General features: G+C 42.4%; 1 protein-coding gene across 1 annotated transcript in view; it reads left to right on the top strand.

Annotated features, from left to right (window-relative positions):
- TRIQK (triple QxxK/R motif containing) overlaps nucleotides 1-23,193 on the top strand; it is a 410,206-nt gene that overhangs the window by 272,543 nt on the left and 114,470 nt on the right. Inside the window, exon 4 of the mRNA XM_053715195.1 lies at nucleotides 60-145. Within this exon, the coding sequence (XP_053571170.1) occupies nucleotides 60-145 (86 nt within the window). The remainder of the gene's footprint in view (nucleotides 1-59; nucleotides 146-23,193) is intronic.

Below are 23,193 nucleotides of genomic sequence, written 5' to 3'. Positions count from 1 at the left end.
ACAAAAATAATTTTGAGTATGCATTTCTTCATCAATAATTCATCCTTTTTCTACTTTAGGAAGACAAGACTACAAGAAAAACAAGCCTGTATTAAGAGCAACAAGATTAAAAGCAGAAGCCAAGAAAACAGCAATAGGCATAAAGGTAGAGATCTATTTGATAGCTTACATTAACTTTCTCTGCATGTCTACTTCCTTTTCCCTCAGGATGTGCTGTGTGAATATTGATTTCTGAGAGATATTGCTTATGACACTTCAAAACCCTAGTAGAATGGCAAAGGCTGAAATATTTATCATGGACCGCTTTTACTTAAGGCATCCATTAACCCTCTGATTACTCTTAACAACTACATTAAAGGCTCATGAGCAATCTCATTTTAGTGGCATATCAGTCTTACAAGTGTGAGATGTTGTGCTGTATATAGAGCAGAAGACTACGAAGGAAGAGCAAAAAAAATTAGATCATATCAAAAAGATGACAACATATATTCTGTGTTAATAATTGCCACTCAGCACATTCAAATATATCAGGCTAACTTTACCAACAATGATTTTAACCATCTACAGTACATCTGGTCTTGCAAAAAACCTTTATTAAAGGTATAATTAAAAAAAATTAACCCCTTGACAGCAACATACATTAAACGTCACCTGTCACAAGGGACCTTGAAGACTGTAACAGGGCAAGTCCATAGCGGCGAGCCCACTCTATTTCTACATGCCTCACTGCTTGAGTTGAAACCCGTTCTATTACACCACTAGGGTCACAAAAGACAGCTATTGTAGTTAAGGGTTAACATATGCATAGAGTGTATCAGCACTTAAACTTTGAATTACAAATTATAGTAACATACATAGTAACATAGAAGATGAGGTTAAAAAAAAAGACAGAAGTCCATCGAGTTCAACCTATACCAATCTTAATATACTTACAATATAAACTCCAGTTGAGCTTAAATTAATCCCATTTAAAAAGTGACCCGTTTAACACAAGCAATCATATCCCTGAATTATTTTTCTACACAGGAATGTATCTAAAGCATTTTTAAATGTATCTAAGGTATCAGCATTTACAGACATAGCTTCTGCCATCTCTGTATATAGGCTTTGAATACATTTTTATGAAGTAATCATGTCAATTCTCATGCGCCTTTTTTTCTACAATAAACCTGTTTGGCTAATCTCTCCTCATAGCTTAAATTCACATGATTAGTTTATTAGTCTGCAATGTATTTTTTTCTTTTCTTAGATAGAGCCCCAGAAATGCACTCCATACTCAAGATGCGGTCTTACCAGGGATTTATACAGTGACAGAATTATGCTTTCCTCTCTTGCATCAATGCCTCTTTTAATACATGCTAGTATTTTATTAGGCTTAGAAGCCACTGCCCTGCTTTGTGAGCCCATCTTTAGCTTGTTATATATTACAAGTCCCAAATCCCTTTCTTCAAATGATTGGCTAAGTCTAGTCCCATTTAAATAATAGATTGCCTGCTTAGTTTTGCTTCCAAAATGTAGAACCTTGTATTTTCCAGTATTAAATCTCATTTCCTTCTTAATGGATTCCTTACTTGTGGGAATTCAGAACCTGGCCACCAGGAGGAGGCAAAGACATCCAAGCTAAAGGCTTAAATACCTTCCCCGCTTCCTCATAACCCCAGTCATTCTTTGCCTTTCGTCACAGGAGGTTGGCAGAGAAGTGTCAGAAGATTTCGGAGTAGTCTCTTATGGAGGGTAGTACTCTTCGAGATGCAACTGGAGTTTTAAGTAGTCCTGTCAGCCTCTCAGTGAGAGCTTGGATGAAAGTTAGAGTCCTGATATGCAGGGAGAGGTTTTCTGCGAAACCATCCCAACTCATATTAACAGCTCCATAAGCAATCAGCGTTGACAAGCGATGCTACTGTCACACTTGAAGGGCCGTGTTACTGTTCCACAGCGTAGATTCTGGTAAGATAGTTTCATTTTTTATACATGTATGATAAGGCAAGAAGACAGGGTCACAGTGTGACTCCTTTTATCTGTATAGAATCAAGGGTTAATATCTTCTGAGGGGGATTATTGAACAGTGGGGAATAATCTTATATGTTTATTTGATTTTATTCTGCTTTCTCTTGCAAGATGTATCAAGTCCACGGATTCATCCTATACTTGTGGGATATTCTCCTTCCCAACAGGAAGTGGCAAAGAGAGCACCCACAGCAGAGCTGTCTACATAGCTCCTCCCCTAACTCAACCCCCCTAGCCATTCTCTTTGCCGGCTCTAAGCAATAGGAAGGGTAAAGTGATTGTGGTGACAAAATGTAAGTTTTAATTTTCTTCAAGCAAGAGTTTATTTTAAATGGTACCGGTGTGTACTATTTACTCTCAAGCAGAAAAGAGATGAAGATTTCTGCCTGGAGGATGATGATCTTAGCATTTGTAACTAAGATCCACTGCTGTTCCCACAGAGGCTGAGGAGTACAGGAAACTTCAGTTGAGGAACAGTTTGCATGCTATGCTGCACTGAGGTATGTTCAGTCATTTTTTTCTAGAAAAACTGATATTTCAAGAAAAGGCTGACAGTATCCCCATGAGGTGAAGGGTAAGCGAAATTAGGCCCCACAGACATTGAGTAAGAGGTGGGTGGGGCCTAATTTTGCGTCTTAGATGCGCAGTTGTTTTTCATTACTGGACAGCAAGCTGCAACACAGGAGGGTCCTGACTCTATTTTGGGGCCAAAACGAAGCCTTGTTCCCTCAGACTCAACCCCTAAGGGCAGGTAGGCGCCACAGCAGAGATGTGGCAAGGTGTTGACTGTGTATTTTCCGGTTTTTGACACTTGTCAATCCGGTTTCGTTATAAAGGGGTTAATTTCTTCTTTTACTAGTGGGGCAACCTTACTAAGGCTTACTACATATACTGTAAAAAATTTGAACAGTTTGCTGCATTTTTAAGCAGTTTTGCAGAACGTGTACATCTTTTTTATCTCTTAAAGGCACAGTACCGTTTTTTGAAATTGTTGTTTTTACATTGAATAAAGTGTTTTCCAAGCTTGCTTGTCTCATTACTAGCCTGTTAAACATGTCTGACATCAAGGAAACTCCTTGTTCAATATGTTTAGAAGCCATTGTGGAACCCCCTCTTAGATTGTGTCCCGCTTGTACTGATATGTCTATAAATTTTAAAGAGCATATTGTAGAACTTAAAAATGTAGCGCTAGAGGATTCTCAGACAGAAAGAAATGATGTTATGCCATCTAGTTCTCCCCAAGTGTCACAACCAGTAACGCCCGCACAAGTGACGCCAAGTTCCTCTAGTGCGTCTACTTCATTTACCTTACAAGACATGGCAGCATTTATGAATTCTACCCTCACAGAGGTTTTATCTAAACTGCCTGGGTTACAAGGGAAGCGTGATAGCTCTGGGTTAAGAACAAATGCTGAGCTTCTGACGCTTTAGTAGCTGTATCCGATATACCCTCACAATGTTCTGAATTAAGGATTTGCTCTCTGAGGGAGAGATTTCTGATTCAGGAAAGACACTCCCTCAGACAGACTCTGATAAGACGGCCTTTAAATTTAAGCTAGAACACCTCCGCTTGTTGCTCAGGGAGGTATTAGCGACTCTGGATGATTGTGACCCTATTGTGGTTCCAGAGAAATTGTGTAAAAAGGACAAATACTTAGAGGTTCCTGTTTACACTGATGTTTTTTCGGTCCCTAAGTGGATTGCGGATATTGTTTCTAATGAGTGGGATAGACCAGGTAATCCGTTAGCTCCCCCTCCTACTTTTAAGAAAATGTTTCCCATATCTGACACCATGCAGGACTCTAAGGTGGAGGGAGCTATTTCTACACTAGCTAAGCGTACAATTATACCTATTGAAGACAGTTGTGCTTTCAAAGATCCTATGGATAAAATATTAGAGGGTCTCCTAAAGAAAAGTTTTTGTTCATCAAGGTTTTCTTCTCCAACCTATTGCGTGCATTGTTCCTGTAACTACTGCACCTGCTTTTTGGTTTGAGGCTCTGGAAGAGGCTCTTCAGGGGAGAAGGAATAGAAGTAGAGAGGCGCCACAAAACATAAAACAGTATCGTATATCCAGGTAGGAGGATTCCCTACATGTCAAATCCACCCCGTTGTGCCAAATACTCAGAGAAAGCGGCACCAAAATCGTGCCTCTTTGCGTGGGTCGGGACTGTTCAGAGTCGCCCGACAGACACACCCCAGCGAGTATACGTCACTCCGTATCCACCAATCGACAGTCAGCAAACGGCAAGCTTCTACTGGTTCCGTATGGCTACGATCTGTACACACTACCACTGCAGGTGACGGATAGGATGGGAGTGGAGCGTATAAGGTCACTCTTGGCAAATATAATGAGGTGATGATACAAAGACGCAGGACAGAGCAGGTAAAATGGTAGTCCGTATTTTATTGTTAAAAGAAACAACAGCAACGCGTTTCCCGGCTAGATATGCCGCTTCATCAGGCTGTCTCCTAAAGAAAATTTTTGTTCATCAAGGTTTTCTTCTCCAACCTATTGCGTGCATTGTTCCTGTAACTACTGCAGCTGCTTTTTGGTTTGAGGCTCTGGAAGAGGCTCTTCAGGGGGAGACCCCATTAGATGATATTCTGGATAGAATTAAGGCTCTTAAGCTGGCTAATTCTTTCATTACAGATGCCGCTTTTCAACTGGCAAAAATAGCGGCAAAAAATTCAGGTTTTGCCATTTTAGCGCATAGAGCGTTATGGCTTAAGTCCTGGGCAGCTGATGTGTCATCAAAATCAAAGCTTTTGACCATCCCTTTCAAAGGAAAGACCCTATTCGGGCCTGAACTGAAGGAAATTATTTTACAAGAATGGTCCCGCTTCAGCTTCCCCTGCTGCAAAGCAAGAGGGGAACTTTGCTCAATCCAAGTCAGTCTGGAGACCTAACCAGGCTTGGAACAAGGGTAAATAGGCCAAGAAGCCTGCAGCTGCCTCCAAGACAGCATGACGGGGTAGCCCCTGATCCGGGACCGGATCTAGTAGGGGGCAGACTCTCTCTTCGCTCAGGCTTGGGCAAGAGATGTTCACGATTCCTGGGCTTTAGAAATTGTTTCCCAGGGTTATCTTCTTGACTTCAAAGATTCCCCCCCAAGGGGGAGATTTCACGTTTCTCAATTGTCTGCAAACCAGACAAAAAGAGAGGCGTTCTTACGCTGTATAGAAGACCTACATACCATGGGAGTGATTCACCCAGTTCCAAGAGCGGAACAGGGGCAAGGGTTTTACTCCAACCTGTTTGTGGTTCCCAAAAATGAAGGAACTTTCAGACCAATCTTGGATCTCAAGATCCTAAACAAATTCCTTCAAGATGGAGACCATTCAGACTATTTTACCAATGATCCAGGAGGGTCAATATATGACCACCGTGGACTTAAAGGATGCGTATCTGCACATCCCTATTCACAGAGATCATCACCAATTTCTCAGGTTTGCCTTTCTGGACAGACATTACCAGTTCGTGGCCCTTCCCTTCGGGTTGGCCACGGCTCCCAGAATTTTTACAAAAGTGCTAGGGTCCCTTCTGGCGGTTCTAAGACCGCGGGGCATAGCAGTGGCGCCTTATCTAGATGACATCTTAATTCAAGCGTCAACTTTCCAACTAGCCAAGTCTCACACGGACATCGTGTTGGCTTTTCTGAGATCTCATGGGTGGAAGGTGAACATAAAAAAAAGAGTTCTCTCTTCCCCCTCACAAGAGTTTCCTTCCTAGAAACTCTGATAGACTCGGTAGAAATTAAAATATTTCTGACGGAGGTCAGGAAATTAAAACTCGTAACCACCTGCCGAGCTCTTCATTCCATTCCTGGGCCGTCAGTGTCTCAGTGTATGGAGGTAATCGGACTAATGGTAGCGGCAATGGACATAGTTCCGTTTGCTCGCCTACACCTCAGACCACTGCAACTATGCATGCTCGAACAGTGGAATGGGGATTATGCAGATTTATCTCCTGAGATAGATCTGGATCAGGAGACCAGATATTCTCTTCTCTGGTGGTTGTCACAGGTTCACCTGCCTCTGGGAATGTGTTTCTGCAGACCAGAGTGGGTCATAGTTACGACAGATGCCAGCCTACTGGGCTGGTGTGCAGTCTGGAACTCCCTGAAAGCACAGGGGTTATGGTCTCAGGAGGGGACTCTCCTCCCGATAAACATTCTAGAACTGAGAGCGATATTCAATGCGCTTCAGGCGTGGCCTCAACTGGCTGCGGCCAACTTCATCAGATTTCAGTCGGACAACATCACGACTGTAGCTTATATCAATCATCAAGGGGGAACACGGAGTTCTCTAGCGATGATAGAGGTTTCCAAAATAATTCGATGGGCAGAGACTCACTCTTGCCATCTTTCAGCAATCCATATCCCAGGGGTAGAGAACTGGGAGGTGGATTTCCTAAGTCGTCAGACTTTTCATCCGAGGGAGTGGGAGCTCCATCCGGAGGTGTTTGCCCAACTGATTCAGCTATGGGGCACACCAGAACTGGATCTGATGGCGTCTTGTCAGAACGCCAAGCTTCCTTGTTACGGGTCCAGGGATCCCCAGGCAGTGCTGATAAATGCTCTAGCAGTGCCCTGGTCCTTCAACCTGGCCTATGTGTTTCCACCATTCCCTCTCCTTCCTCGTCTGATTGCCAGAATCAAGCAGGAGAGAGCTTCTGTGATTTTGATAGCACCTGCGTGGCCACGCAGGACTTGGTATGCAGACCTGGTGGACATGTCATCCGTCCCACCATGGGCTCTGCCGCTGAGGCAGGACCTTCTGATTCAAGGTCCATTCAAGCATCCAAACCTACTTTCTCTGCGTCTGACTGCTTGGAGATTGAACGCTTGATTTTAGCATAGCGTGGTTTCTCTGAATCGGTCATTGATACCTTGATTCAGGCTCGAAAGCCTGTCACCAGAAAAATCTATCATAAGATATGGCGTAAATATCTTTACTGGTGTGATTCCAAGGGTTACTCATGGAGTAAGATCAGGATTCCTAGGCTATTATCCTTTCTCCAAGAAGGGTTGGAGAAGGGATTATTAGCTAGTTCCTTAAAGGGACAAATATCTGCTTTGTCTATCCTTTTACACAAGCGTCTGGTGGATGTTCCAGACGTTCAGGCGTTTTGTCAGGCTTTAGTTAGAATCAAGCCTGTGTTTAAACCTGTTGCTCCGCCATGGAGTTTAAATTTAGTTCTTAAAGTTCTTCAAGGGGTTCCGTTTGAACTTATGCATTCCATAGATATTAAGCTCTTATCTTGGAAAGTTCTATTTTTAGTAGCTATCTCTTCGGCTCAAAGAGTTTCTGAATTATCTGCTTTACAGTGTGACTCACCTTATCTTGTTTTCCATGCTGATAAGGTAGTTTTGCGTACCAAACCTGGATTTCTTCCTAAGGTTGTTTCTAATAGGAATATCAATCAGGAAATTGTTGTTCCTTCTCTGTGTCCTAATCCTTCTTCCAAGAAGGAACGTCTGTTGCACAACCTAGATGTGGTTTGTGCTTTAAAGTTCTACTTACAAGCAACTAAAGATTTCCGTCAAACATCTTCATTGTTTGTTGTCTATTCTGGAAAGCGGAGAGGTCAAAAGGCTACGGCAACCTCTTTCTTTTTGGCTGAAAAGCATCATCCGTTTGGCTTATGAGACTGCTGGTCAGCAGCCTCCTGAAAGGATTACTGCTCACTCTACTAGAGCGGTGGCTTCCACATGGGCTTTTAGAAATGAGGATTCTGTTGAACAGATTTGTAAGGTGGTGACTTGGTCTTCGCTTCATACTTTTTCCAAATTTTACAAATTTGATACTTTTGCTTCTTCGGAGGCTATTTTTGGGAGAAAGGTTCTACAAGCAGTGGTGCCTTCCGTTTAGGTACCTGTCTTGTCTGCAAGAGAAAGCAAAATTTATGCTTACCTGATAAATTTCTTTCTCTTGCTATGTATTGAGTCCACGGCCCGCCCTGTCTATTTAAGACAGGCAGTATACTTTATTATAAAACTTCAGTCACCTCGGCACCCTATAGTTTCTCCTTTTTCTTCCTAGCCTTCGGTCGAATGACTGGGGGGTGGAGTTAGGAGAGGAGCTATATAGACAGCTCTGCTGTGGGTGCTCTCTTTGCCACTTACTGTTGGGAAGGAGAATATCCCACAAGTATTGGATGAATCCGTGGACTCCATACATCGCAAGAGAGAGAAATTTATCAGGTAAGCATAAATTTTGTTTTTATTTTTGAGATGTTATGGGCTCATAGGCTGTTATGGAATATACAGGTTTCACTTTCACTTTGAGAGCCATGCAGCTTACAAGCTTGGCGTGCTTTTTCTCATAGATAGATTGATTAAGAGGTGCAAACAAGAACTGTTGCCTATATAGCAAAACCCCAGGTGGGTCCTATGGACTCTCATCATCCCAAATGAAAGAAATTTATCAGTAAGTATAAATTCTATTTTCTTTCTTAAGATGAGAGTACATAGGTGTCTGTAACATGTGGGATACAATACTTAAGCTGAGAGTCAATGTCAAGGACGGTTGGGACAAAATGATGGCAGTTTCTATTTGCCGGATACTGCAGCCTGAAGGACATAACTGCCAAAAGCATCTTCGGAAGAAGCATAAATATCAAAATGGTAAAATGGTATGGAGGTATGGATAGATGTCCAAGTTGCTGCCTTGCAAATCTATTCAAAGGAGGTGTCATTTTTGAAGGCCCAAGTAATAGATACAGACCTAGTACAATTAGCACTTACTCTTTTTAGAGAAATTTCAAAGACAAAGGGTTTACCTGTTTGGCAAGGCTATAACACTGCAGGCTTTATTTGTATATCCATTAAAAGTTACAGGGTACAGCAGGTGTTATAGCCTTGCCAAACAGGTAAACCCCTTGTCTTTGAAATTTTTTCTTTTTCCAGTGGGAGCTTTGGGAGTGGCTCCTTACCTGTCAGCTTGGCGACGTCACGGAGACCCGGTTTGCGGTGAACGACGTACAGGTAACAATATTACCTTTGCTTGTGTTGAGACTTTGTAATTACTGTTTTTGACATTTTACATAATGCTGTTGTTGCCAATTACAACATATGTTTCACTATTGCTCGCATTCTGTGAGAATCTCCTCGACCAATGTTGCTTAAAAATACTCATTACTGACATTTGAATAATGGACTTTACTTAGTATTTGTGTAATACCTTGTCACAACAAAAGTAGCAGCATGTCTTCAACTTTCTGCCTTGCATACTTTGTTTTATACTCTTTTTAGAGGTCGGTTTTCCTGCAACCAAGTAAGCCTTATAAATAGTCTGCTTCAGCCATGATGCCAAGGCCACCGCTTTAGCCTTTTGACCCTTTCTGGGACCTGAAAAGTAGACAAGCTAGAAGTCTTCTCTAAAATCTTTAATAGTCTGAAGATAACATTTTAAGGCTACATCCAAATTGTGTAGTAGGCATTCCTTAGAATTAGAAGGATTTGGGCACAGTGAAGGAACAACAATTTCCTGATTAATATTCTCTGGACACTTCCTTTTGGAAGAAAATCATATTTAGTCCGGTGGACCTCTTTATCCTGATGAAAATTATAAAAAGGGGGGGACGACAGATGACAGAACTGATAATCCAGAAACTCTACTATCGGAATAAATAGCTAGAAGAAAGAGAACCTTACATGACAATAACTTTAGGTCCAGAGTATGCATAGGTTCAAAGGCGTGACCTAACAGAAAGAACCAGATTTAAATTCAAAGGGGGAGAAATGGGCCTAATAACAGGGCAATTTCTCACCAAGGCTTGCACAAAAGCAGGCAACTTAGCCAGCTTCCTATGAAACAAAACAGATAATGCTGAGATTTTATCCTTTAAAGAACTAGTCGATAAAGCTTTATCCAGTTAAAGGGACACTGAACCCAATTTTTTTCTTTTGTGATTCAGATAGAGCATGACTTTTTAATTTACTCCTATTATCAAATTTTCTTCATTCTCTTGGTATCTTTATTTGAAATGCAAGAATGTAATTTTAGATGCTGGCCCATTTTCTCTTGTAAGGTGTATCCAGTCCACGGGTTCATCCATTACTTGTGGGATATTCTCCTTCCCAACAGGAAGTTGCAAGAGGACACCCACAGCAGAGCTGTCTATATAGCTCCCCCCTAACTGCCACCCCCAGTCATTCTCTTGCAACTCTCGACAAGAAAGGAAGTATCAAGAGATATGTGGTGACTTAGTGTAGTTTTACCTTCAATCAAGAGTTTATTTTTAAACGGTACTGGCGTTGTACTGTTTTTCTCTCAGGCAGAAATTAGAAGAAGAGTTCTGCCTGGAGATTTGATGATCTTAGCGGTTTGTAACTAAGGTCCATTGCTGTTCTCACACATAACTGATAAATATGGGAAAACTTCAGTTGGGGGAATGGCCTGCAGATTACCTGCTTTGAGGTATGTTCAGTATTTTTATTTCTAGAGAGAGGAATAAGTTCTAGAAAATGCTATATTTGAGGTAAGCCTGATGCAGTGATTTAACAGCGACTGGGATCATGCTTACATAACAGGGTAATACTCATGTTAATATTCATATTGCTTAGTGACAAAACGTTTACATGATTTCAAATAAATAGGAAGTTTTTTCTCTGAGGGAGATAAGTCTTTATTTGGGGCCTAGTTTCCACATGGCTAGTCAGATACTCCTAGGAGTATTTTCTTAACATCCAGTACATGGTGGGAGGGGCCTATTTTAGCGCTCTAACCGCAGTTTTAATACAGACTGAGACATCCAGCTTCCCTAGAAGAGTCCTCTGGCATCTGAGAACCATTTCAAAGGGGTTATTTCTGCACAAAATCGTATTTAAGGGCAGGTAGGAGCCTCAGCAGAGCTGTGGCATGGTGCTCAATTGATTTTTAACGTTTTTTAACGTTTTTCAATCCGGTTTGGGGCCTAAGGGGTTAATCATCCATTTGCAAGTGGGTGCAATGCTGCTTGAGCCCTTATTCACACTGTAAAAATTTCAAAGATTACTGTATTTTTACACTGTTTTGCAGTTTAAGTGCTAGTTTTTTTTCTCTTAAAGGCACAGTAACATTTTTGTTTAATTGCTGTTTCACATTTATTAAAGTGTTTTCCAAGCTTGCTGGTCTCATTACTAGTCTGTTAAACATGTCTGACATAGAGGAAACTCCTTGTTCAATGTGTTTGGAAGCCATTGTGGAACCCCTTCTTAGAATGTGTACCAAATGTACTGATATTTCTATAAACTATAAAGACCATATTATGGCGCTTAAAGATTTATCTTCAGGGGATTCTCTGACTGAAAAGAGGGAGATTATGCCATCTAACTCTCCCCATGTGTCAGAACCTATAACTCCCGCTCAAGTGACGCCATGTACATCTAGCGCGTCTAATTCTTTTACCTTACAGGACATGGCGGCAGTTAAGAATGCTACCCTCACAGAGGTATTCTCCAAACTGCCAGGGCTACAAGGAAAGTGAGACAGCTCTGGGGCTAAAGTTAATACAGAGCTTTCTGACGCTTTATTGCCTGTGTCCGATATACCCTCACAATGCTCAGAAGCCGAGGCAGGTGAGCTTCTATCTGTGGGTGACATTTCAGACTTAGGGAAGGCGTTACTTCAGTCTGATTCTGAGATGACAGCGTTTAAATTTAACCTTGAACACCTCTGCTTATTGCTTAGGGAGGTTTTAGCGACTCTGGATGACTGTGACCCCATTGTGGTTCCAGAGAAATTGTGTAAAATGGACAAATACTTTGCAGTACCTGTTTAAACCGATGTTTTTCCAGTCCCTAAGAGGTTTTCGTAAATTATTACTAAGGAATGGGATAGACCAGGTGTGCCGTTCTCTCCCCCTCCTGCTTTTAAAAAGATGTTTCCCATAGATGCCACCATACGGGACTCGTGGCAGACAGCTCCTAAGGTGGAGGGAGCAGTCTCCACCCTAGCTAAGCGTACAACTATCCCCGTCGAGGACAGTTGTGCTTTCCTAGATCCTATGGATAAAAAATTGGAGGGTCTCCTTAAGAAAAATTTTATACATCAAGGTTTTATTCTCCAGCCTCTTGCATGCATTGCCCCAGTTACTGCTGCAGCGGCTTTTTGGTTTGAGTCTCTTGAGGAGGCTCTACAGGTGGAGACCCCGTTAGACGATATTCTAGACATGAAAGTTAGCTAACTCCTTTATTTCTGACGCCATTTTTCATTTAGCCAAGCTAATGGCTAAGAATTCAGGTTTTGCCATTTTGGCTCGTAGGGCGCTATGGCTTAAGTCCTGGTCAGCAGACGTTACTTCAAAGTCTAAGCTTCTTAACATCCCCTTCAAGGGACAGACCCTATTCGGGCCTGGTCTGAAGGAGATCATTTCTGATATTACTGGATGAAAAGGTCACGCCCTTCCTCAGGATAGGTCCAATAAGTTAAGGACCAAACAGAATAATTTTCGTTCCTTTCGAAACTTCAAGAGTGGCGCAGCTTCAGTTTCCTCTAATGCAAATCAAGAGGGACATTTCGCCCAGTCCAAACCAGTCTGGAGACCTAACCAGGCTTGGAATAAGGGGAAGCAGGCCAAGAAACCTGCGGCTGCCTCTAAGACATCATGAAGGAGTAGCCCCCGATCCAGGACCAGATCTAGTGGGGGGCAGACTCTCTCTTCGCCCAGGCTTGGGCAAGAGACGTCCAGGATCCCTGGGCATTAGAGATTGTTTCCCAGGGATATCTTCTGGACTTCAAAGCTTCATCTCCAAAGGGGAGATTTCATCTCTCACAATTATCTGTAAACCAGATAAAGAGAGAGGCATTCTTATGTTGTGTTCAAGACCTGCTGGTTATGGGAGTGATCCACCCAGTTCCAAAGCAGAAACAGGGGCAGGGCTTCTATTCAAATCTGTTTATAGTTCCCAAAAAAGAGGGAACTTTCAGACCAATCTTGGATCTCAAGATCCTAAACAAATTTCTCAGGGTCCCATCCTTCAAGATGGAGACTATCCGAACCATCCTCCCTATGATCCAGGAGGGTCAATATATGACTACCGTGGACTTAAAGGATTCTTATCTCCACATTACGATTCACAGAGATAATCATCAGTTCCTCAGGTTCGCCTTCTTAGACAGGCATTACCAGTTTGTGGCTCTTCCCTTCGGGTTAGCCACGGCACCAAGAATCTTTACGAAGGTTCTAGGGTCCCTACTGGCGGTTCTAAGGCCACGGGGCAAGCGGTGACTCCTTACTTAGACGTCATTCTGATACAGGCGTCGACTTTTCAAATCGCCAAGTCCCATACGGACATTGTTCTGGCCTTTCTGAGGTCTCACGGGTGGAAGGTGAACAAAGAAAAGAGTTCTCTCTCCCCTCTCACAAGAGTTTCCTTCCTAGGAACACTGATAGATTCAGTAGAAATGAAAATTTTTCTGACAGAGGTCAGGTTATCAAAGCTTCTAACTTCCTGCCGTGCTCTTCACTCCACTTCTCGGCCGTCAGTGGCTCAGTGTATGGAAGTAATCGGCCTAATGGTAGCGGCAATGGACATAGTTCCGTTTGCCCGCCTACATCTCAGACCACTGCAACTTTGCATGCTCAATCAGTGGAATGGGGATTACACAGATTTGTCCCCTCTGCTAAATCTGGATCAAGAGACCAGGGATTCTCTTCTCTGGTGGTTCTCTCGGGTCCATCTGTCCAGGGGAATGAGTTTCCGCAGGCCAGAGTGGACTATAGTCACGACAGATGCCAGCCTTCTGGGCTGGGGTGCAGTCTAGAACTCCCTGAAGGCTCAGGGTTCTTGGACTCAGGAGGAAGCCCTCCTTCCGATAAACATTCTAGAACTGAGAGCGATGTTCAATGCTCTTCAGGCTTGGCCTCAACTAGCTGCGGTCAGGTTCATCAGATTTCAGTCGGACAATATCACGACTGTAGCCTATATCAACCATCAGGGGGGACAAGAAGCCCCCTGGCAATGTTGGAGGTTTCAAAAGATAATTCTATGGGCAGAGTTTCACTCTTGCCATCTCTCAGCTATCCATATCCCAGGAGTAGAGAACTGGGAGGCAGATTTTCTAAGTCGGCAGACTTTTCATCCGGGGGAGTGGGAGCTCCATCCGGAGGTATTTGTCCAGCTGATTCAACTATGGGGCAAACCAGAAGTGGATCTGATGGCGTCTCGTCAGAACGCCAAGCTTCCCTGTTACGGGTCCAGGTCAAGGGATCCCCAGGCAGCGCTGATAGATACTCTAGCAGTGCCCTGGTCCTTCAGCCTGGCTTATGTGTTTCCACCGTTTCCTCTCCTCCCTCGTCTGATTGCCAAGATCAAGCAGGAGAGAGCTTCTGTGATTTTGATAGCACCTGCGTGGCCACGCAGGACTTGGTATGCAGATCTGGTGGACATGTCATCCCTTCCACCATGGACTCTGCCGCTGAGGCAGGACCTTCTACTCCAAGGTCCATTCAAACATCCAAATCTAATTTCTCTGCGGCTGACTGCTTGGAGATTGAACGCTTGATTCTATCAAAACGTGGTTTCTCAGAGTCGGTCATTGATACCTTAATTCAGGCTCGAAAGCCTGTCACAAGGAAAATCTATAATAAGATATGGTGTAAATATCTTGATTGGTGTGAATCCAAGGGTTACTCATGGAGTAAGGTCAGGATTCCTAGGATATTATCCTTTCTCCAAGAAGGATTGGAGAAGGGATTGTCAGCTAGTTCCTTAAAGGGACAGATTTCTGCTCTGTCTGCACAAGCGTCTGGCAGATGTTCCAGACGTTCAGGCGTTTTGTCAGGCTTTAGTTAGAATCAAGCCTGTGTTTAAACCTGTTGCTCCGCCATGGAGTTTAAATTTAGTTCTTTAAGTTCTTCAAGGGGTTCCGTTTGAACCTCTGCATTCCATAGATATCAAGCTTTTATCTTAGAAAGTTCTGTTTTTGGTAGCTATCTCTTCGGCTCGAAGAGTTTCAGAGTTATCTGCCTTACAGTGTGATTCCCCTTATCTGATATTACATACAGATAAGGTAGTGTTGCGTACCAAACCTGTATTTCTTCCTAAGGTGGTATCTAATAAGAATATCAATCAGGAGATTGTAGTTCCGTCACTGTGTCCTAATCCTTCTTCAAAGAAGGAGTGTCTATTGCACAACCTTGACGTGGTTCGTGCTTTAAAGTTTTATTTACAAGCTACTAAGGATTTTCGTCAAACATCTGCATTGTTTGTTGTCTACTCTGGACAGAGGAGAGGCCAAAAGGCTTCGGCATCTTCTCTTTCTTTTTGGCTGAGAAGCATAATCCGTTTAGCTTATGAGACTGCTGGCCAGCAGCCTCCTGAAAGAATTACAGCTCATTCCACTAGAGCGGTAGCTTCCACATGGGCTTTTAAAAATGAGGCCTCTGTTAAACAGATTTGTAAGGCGGCGACTTGGCCTTCGCTTCATACTTTTTCTAAATTCTACAAATTTGATACTTTTGCTTCCTCGGAGGCTATTTTTGGGAGAAATGTCTTGCAGGCAGTGGTGCCTTCCGTTTAAGTTCCTGCCTTGTCCCTCCCTTCATCCGTGTCCTAAAGCTTTAGTATTTGTATCCCACAAGTAATGGATGAACCCGTGGACTGGATACACCTTACAAGAGAAAACAAAATTTATGCTTACCTGATAAATTTCTTTCTCTTGTGGTGTATCAGTCCACGGCCCGCCCAGTCATTTTAAGGCAGGTGTAATTTGTAGCACATCCAGAAACATTTTATTTATTTACACAAAAATAATTAGCACAAGAATATGACCAAATATTGTTGCAGAAATGTCTCCAGTGCAAGAATGGTATGCTAGGTAGAATTTGTGTAATCATAATTTAAAATTTGGATGCCTGAAAGGGGCTGAATAATATTACAAAGGCATGAACTTGGTCAATTTATTGTTTACATTAAAATAAATAAACATATTGCCAAATCCTAAGGGATCTATTCACAAATATACAAATTGCAAGTGAATTTTAAGGGATTTTTAAAATCTTTCATTACCTATGCATTATTAAAGGGACACTGAACCCAATTTTTTTTCTTTCGTGATTCAGATAGAGCATGCAATTTTAAGCAACTTTCTAATTTATTCCTATTATCAATTTTTGTTTGTTCTCTTGCTATCTTTATTTGAAAAAGGCATCTAAGTTTTTTTTTTTTGGTTTAGAACTCTGGACAGCATTTATTTATTGGGGATGAATTTATCCACCAATCAGCAAGGACAACCCAGGTTGTTAAAAAAAAATGGGCTGGCATCTAAACTTATATTTTTGCATTTCAAATAAAGAAATCAAGAGAATAAAGAAAATTTCATAATAGGAGTAAATTAGAAAGTTGCTTAAAATGTCATGCTCTATCTGATTCACGAAAGAAAAAAATTGGGTTCAGTGTCCCTTTAAGGGCCAAAAAGCCAGTGAGTATCGCCTGCTCAGTTAGCATTGCACAATACATAGTTAATGCTGCGTACATTTCACCAGCAAGTCTCCTATTGTAGGTGAATTGTACACAGCATTAACTATGCAAACAACGGGACTAACTTGTCTCTTCTTGCAGGAGATACTTTCTGAGTTTGGCCCTTCATAATGCATAGTTAAAGGGACAGTAAACACAAAAAATCTTATTGTTTAAAAAGATAGATAACTCCTTTACTGCCCATTCCCCAGCTTTGCACAACCAACATAGTTATATTAACATACTTTATAACCTTTAAACCTTTACATTTCTGTTTGTTTCTATTTCACTACAGACAGCCCCATGATACATGCTTTTGAATTTGCTTTTCACACGAGGGGAAGCTAGTTCATGTGAGCCATATAGATAACATTGTGCTGATGCCTGTGGATTCTAACACAGCACTAATTGGCTTAAATACAAGTCAATAGATAGTCATGTGATCAGGGGGCCGTCAGAAGATGCTTAGAAACAGAAAGTTCTCCTTATAAACAATCTTCAAAACCTTTTCTTCCATAACAGGAGCAGAAAAAACACCACAACGTTTCGGGCCAGTGCCCCTTAATCATGCGATACAAAACCAAATTGAAAGAGAAACTTTATTGAAACCTAAATCTCTGAAAAATGTTAAAATAAGATCACATTTGTGTCAGAATTTTCTAGACAAAGTAAACTGGTATCTAAGATTATTCGGTGCCACTGGGGTATTCTTCAGAGATGCAATCCAGATATAGAGGAATTTTGCGCGATGAGCTTATTAGAGCAGACATTGGCTCTGGCAAAATTAAAAAATTAAATACTCAGGGCTACATTACTAAAAAAAAGTTTAGGTTGTTTTCCTTGCTTAGGGTGTAGCAATTGTAGTTCCATTATCAAGAGTCCATACTTTCTCCATCCCCACACCGATGATAAGTTTAAATATATGGACTATTTTTTGCTTGTAATACAAAGTTTGTAGTTTACCTTCTCAAATGGCCTTGTTGGGGGGGGGGGATTCTATGTGGGTGAATCCACTAGGCTCATTGGTGACCGTATTACAGAACACAAGAGTAACATAAGATGTAAAGTCCTTACTGCTCCAGTTGCCCATCATTTTATTGCCGCATGGCATCAGAATAATCAACTTAGGTTCCAAATTATTGAACAAATCCAAACCCCCAGGCGGGGAGGCAATAGAGAACTATTACTCAAACAGTGTGAAACTTTTTGGATTTTTAAATTAGATACTTTGGAACCTATGGGGATGAACAGAGAAATTAATTGGTCATCCTTCTATTGATTATGGACACTGTTTTATGCAGTTTGATGCTGTTTGCATATTAATTTTGATAATCATACATGTCTTTTTTTCTCCTTTCTTTTTTTCTTTTAATTTTTTAGACTTTGTTGATATTGCTTGCCATATTTCATTCCAGTATCTCTTTGCGCTATGATGTTTGAACTACACTGATCCTGATGGTATCTTTAAAGGCACAGTTTACTCAAAAATGTTTTCCCTTTAATTTGTTCCCAATGATCCACTTTACCTGCTGGAGTGTATTAAATTGTTTAAGTATTTTCATTACCCTTATATTGGCATATGAAATAGTTTATTTAGCCTGTGGTATCCCCACCCATCCTGAAAGTTTTTGGTCTCGAGGCCAAGCTGTGTTAACACAGCCAGTAGAAGAAATTACACTCCCAGTGGGCTATGGAAGAGATAAGGAAATACAATGTTAATTTCCCATTGTTCTCCCCATGTATTGGTGATTGGTTTATGGACAGATATAAGATAAAGAAGCAGGTATATTTACACAATGTGATAAAGTAATGAGATCTGATTATACCTACAAGCTCAACCCATTTTATTAGGTTGTGGCTTCAAAACACAAAATCAGCTAATTCATATACACAAATAAACCTTAAAAAGCAAATCTCATACATGTTATACTCTGCAGCTGGTAAAAAATGTAAGTAGAAACAAATTAAGGGATAAACTATTTTATAGTATACTGCCCCTTTAAGCCAAGTACTTTAATTATGCAATTTGTATATTGAATGATCTATTTCTCCAACATAGGTGTGTCCGGTCCACGGCGTCATCCTTACTTGTGGGATATTCTCTTCCCCAACAGGAAATGGCAAATAGCCCAGCAAAGCTGGTCACATGATCCCTCCTAGGCTCCGCCTACCCCAGTCATTCTCTTTGCCGTTGTACAGGCAACATCTCCACGGAGATGGCTTAGAGTTTTTTAGTGTTTAACTGTAGTTTTTATTATTCAATCAAGAGTTTGTTATTTTAAAATAGTGCTGGTATGTACTATTTACTCAGAAACAGAAAAGAGATGAAGATTTCTGTTTGTATGAGGAAAATGATTTTAGCAACCGTCACTAAAATCCATGGCTGTTCCACACAGGACTGTTGAGAGCAATTAACTTCAGTTGGGGGAACAGTGAGCAGTCTCTTGCTGCTTGAGGTATGACACATTCTAACAAGACGATGTAATGCTGGAAGCTGTCATTTTCCCTATGGGATCCGGTAAGCCATGTTTATTACGATCGTAAATAAGGGCTTCAAAAAGGGCTTATTAAGACTGTAGACTCTTTCTGGGCTAAATCGATTCATTATTAACACATATTTAGCCTTGAGGAATCATTTTATCTGGGTATTTTGATATATAATATCGGCAGGCACTGTTTTAGGCACCTTATTCTTTAGGGGCTTTCCCAAAGCATAGGCAGAGCCTCATTTTCGCGCCGGTGTTGCGCACTTGTTTTTGAGAGGCATGGCATGCAGTCGCATGTGAGAGGAGCTCTGATACTTAGAAAAGACTTTCTGAAGGCGTCATTTGGTATCGTATTCCCCTTGGGGCTTGGTTGGGTCTCAGCAAAGCAGATACCAGGGACTGTAAAGGGGTTAAAGTTAAAAACGGCTCCGGTTCCGTTATTGTAAGAGTTAAAGCTTCCAAATTTGGTGTGCAATACTTTTAAGGCTTTAAGACACTGTGGTGAAAATTTGGTGAATTTTGAACAATTCCTTCATGTTTTTTCGCAATTGCAGTAATAAAGTGTGTTCAGTTTAAATTTTAAAGTGACAGTAACGGTTTTATTTTAAAACGTTTTTTGTACTTTGTTATCAAGTTTATGCCTGTTTAACATGTCTGAACTACCAGATAGACTGTGTTCTGAATGTGGGGAAGCCAGAATTCCTATTCATTTAAATAAATGTGATTTATGTGACAATGACAATGATGCCCAAGATGATTCCTCAAGTGAGGGGAGTAAGCATGGTACTGCATCATTCCCTCCTTCGTCTACACGAGTCTTGCCCACTCAGGAGGCCCCTAGTACATCTAGCGCGCCAATACTCCTTACTATGCAACAATTAACGGCTGTAATGGATAATTCTGTCAAAAACATTTTAGCCAAAATGAACCCTTATCAGCGTAAGCGCGACTGCTCTGTTTTAGATACTGAAGAGCATGACGACGCTGATAATAATATTTCTGAAGGGCCCCTAACCCAGTCTGATGGGGCCAGGGAGGTTTTGTCTGAGGGAGAAATTACTGATTCAGGGAACATTTCTCAACAAGCTGAACCTGATGTGATTGCATTTAAATTTAAGTTGGAACATCTCCGCATTCTGCTTAAGGAGGTATTATCCACTCTGGATGATTGTGACAAGTTGGTCATCCCAGAGAAACTATGTAAAATGGACAAGTTCCTAGAGGTGCCGGGGCCCCCAGAAGCTTTTCCTATACCCAAGCGGGTGGCGGACATTGTTAATAAAGAATGGGAAAGGCCCGGTATTCCTTTCGTCCCTCCCCCCATATTTAAAAAATTGTTTCCTATGGTCGACCCCAGAAAGGACTTATGGCAGACAGTCCCCAAGGTCGAGGGAGCGGTTTCCACTTTAAACAAACGCACCACTATACCCATAGAGGATAGTTGTGCTTTCAAAGATCCTATGGATAAAAAATTAGAAGGTTTGCTTAAAAAGATGTTTGTTCAGCAGGGTTACCTTCTACAACCAATTTCATGCATTGTCCCTGTCGCTACAGCCGCATGTTTCTGGTTCGATGAGCTGATAAAGGCGGTCGATAGGGATTCTTCTCCTTATGAGGAGATTATGGACAGAATCAATGCTCTTAAATTGGCTAATTCTTTCACCCTAGACGCCACTTTGCAATTGGCTAGGTTAGCGGCTAAGAATTCTGGGTTTGCTATTGTGGCGCGCAGAGCGCTTTGGTTGAAATCTTGGTCGGCTGATGCGTCTTCCAAGAACAAGCTACTTAACATTCCTTTCAAGGGGAAAACGCTGTTTGGCCCTGACTTGAAAGAGATTATCTCTGATATCACTGGGGGTAAGGGCCACGCCCTTCCTCAGGATAGGTCTTTCAAGGCCAAAAATAAACCTAAGTTTCGTCCCTTTCGTAGAAACGGACCAGCCCCAAGGGCTGCGTCCTCTAAGCAGGAAGGGTAATACTTCTCAAGCCAAGCCAGCCTGGAGACCAATGCAAGGCTGGAACAAGGGAAAGCAGGCCAGGAAACCTGCCACTGCTACCAAGACAGCATGAAATGCTGGCCCCCGATCCGGGACCGGATCTGGTGGGGGGCAGACTCTCTCTCTTCGCTCAGGCTTGGGCAAGAGATGTTCTGGATCCTTGGGCGCTAGAAATAGTCTCCCAAGGTTATCTTCTGGAGTTCAAGGGGACTTCCCCCAAGGGGGAGGTTCCACAGGTCTCAGTTGTCTTCAGACCACATAAGAAGACAGGCATTCTTACATTGTGTAGAAGACCTGCTAAAAATGGGAGTGATTCATCCTGTTCCATTAAGAGAACAAGGGATGGGGATTCTACTCCAATCTGTTCATAGTTCCCAAAAAAGAGGGAACGTTCAGACCAATCTTAGATCTCAAGATCTTAAACAAGTTTCTCAAGGTTCCATCGTTCAAGATGGAAACCATTCGAACTATTCTTCCTTCCATCCAGGAAGGTCAATTCATGACCACGGTGGATTTCAAGGATGCGTATCTACATATTCCTCTCCACAAGGAACATCATCGGTTCCTGAGGTTCGCATTCCTGGACAAACATTACCAGATCGTGGCGCTTCCTTTCGGATTAGCCACTGCTCCTAGGATTTTCTCAAAGGTACTAGGGTCCCTTCTAGCTGTGCTAAGACCAAGGGGCATTGCTGTAGTACCTTACTTGGACGACATTCTGATTCGAGCGTCGTCCCTTCCTCAAGCAAAGGCTCACACGGACATTGTCCTGGCCTTTCTCAGATCTCACAGATGGAAAGTGAACGTGGAAAAGAGTTCTCTATCTCCGTCAACGAGGGTTCCCTTCTTGGGAACAATAATAGACTCCTTAGAAATGAGGATTTTTCTGACAGAAGCCAGAAAAACAAAACTTCTAGACTCTTGTCGGATACTTCATTCCGTTCCTCTTCCTTCCATAGCGCAGTGCATGGAAGTGATCGGTTTGATGGTAGCGGCAATGGACATAGTTCCTTTTGTGCGCATTCATCTAAGACCATTACAACTGTGCATTCTCAGTCAGTGGAATGGGGACTATACAGACTTGTCTCCGAAGATACAAGTAAATCAGAGGACCAGAGACTCACTCCGTTGGTGGCTGTCCCTGGACAACCTGTCACAAGGGATGACCTTCCGCAGACCAGAGTGGGTCATTGTCACGACCGACGCCAGTCTGATGGGCTGGGGCGCGGTCTGGGGATCCCTGAAAGCTCAGGGTCTTTGGTCTCGGGTAGAATCTCTGTCTACCGATAAATATTCTGGAACTGAGAGCGATATTCAATGCTCTCAAGGCTTGGCCTCAGCTAGCGAGGGCCAAGTTCATACATCAACCATCAGGGGGGAACAAGGAGTTCCCTAGCGATGGAAGAAGTGACCAAAATCATTCTATGGGCGGAGTCTCACTCCTGCCACCTGTCTGCTATCCACATCCCAGGAGTGGAAAATTGGGAAGCGGATTTTCTGAGTCGTCAGACATTGCATCCGGGGGAGTGGGAACTCCATCCGGAAATCTTTGCCCAAGTCACTCAACCGTGGGGCATTCCAGACATGGATCTGATGGCCTCTCGTCAGAACTTCAGAGTTCCTTACTACGGGTACAGATCCGGGGATCCCAAGGCGGCTCTAGTGGATGCACTAGTAGCACCTTGGACCTTCAAACTAGCTTATGTGTTCCCGCCGTTTCCTCTCATCCCCAGGCTGGTAGCCAGGATCAATCAGGAGAGGGCGTCGGTGATTTTGATAGCTCCTGCGTGGCCACGCAGGACTTGGTATGCAGATCTGGTGAATATGTCATCGGCTCCACCATGGAAGCTACCTTTGAGACGAGACCTTCTTGTTCTAGGGTCCGTTCGACCCACTGTTCACTCAGCTGACTGCTTGGAGATTGAACGCTTGATCTTATCGAAGCGAGGGTTCTCAGATTCTGTCATCTATACTCTTGTTCAGGCCAGAAAGCCTGTAACCAGAAAAATTACCACATAATTTGGATATATCTGTTGGTGTGAATCTGCAGGATTCCCTTGGGACAAGGTTAAGATTCCTAAGAGTCTATCCTTCCTTCGAGAAGGATTGGAAAAAGGATTATCTGCAAGTTCCCTGATGGGACAGATTTCTGCCTTGTCTGTGTTACTTCACAAAAAGCTGGCAGCTGTGCCAGATGTTCAAGCCTTTGTTCAGGCTCTGGTTAGAATTAAGCCTGTTTACAAACTTTTGACTCCT

This window comes from Bombina bombina, chromosome 5, assembly GCF_027579735.1.
Source record: "Bombina bombina isolate aBomBom1 chromosome 5, aBomBom1.pri, whole genome shotgun sequence".
NCBI classification, from domain to species: Eukaryota; Metazoa; Chordata; class Amphibia; order Anura; family Bombinatoridae; genus Bombina; species Bombina bombina.
The sequence above is the reverse complement of the archived record's forward strand: the minus strand, read 5'-3'. Positions and strand labels throughout refer to the sequence as shown.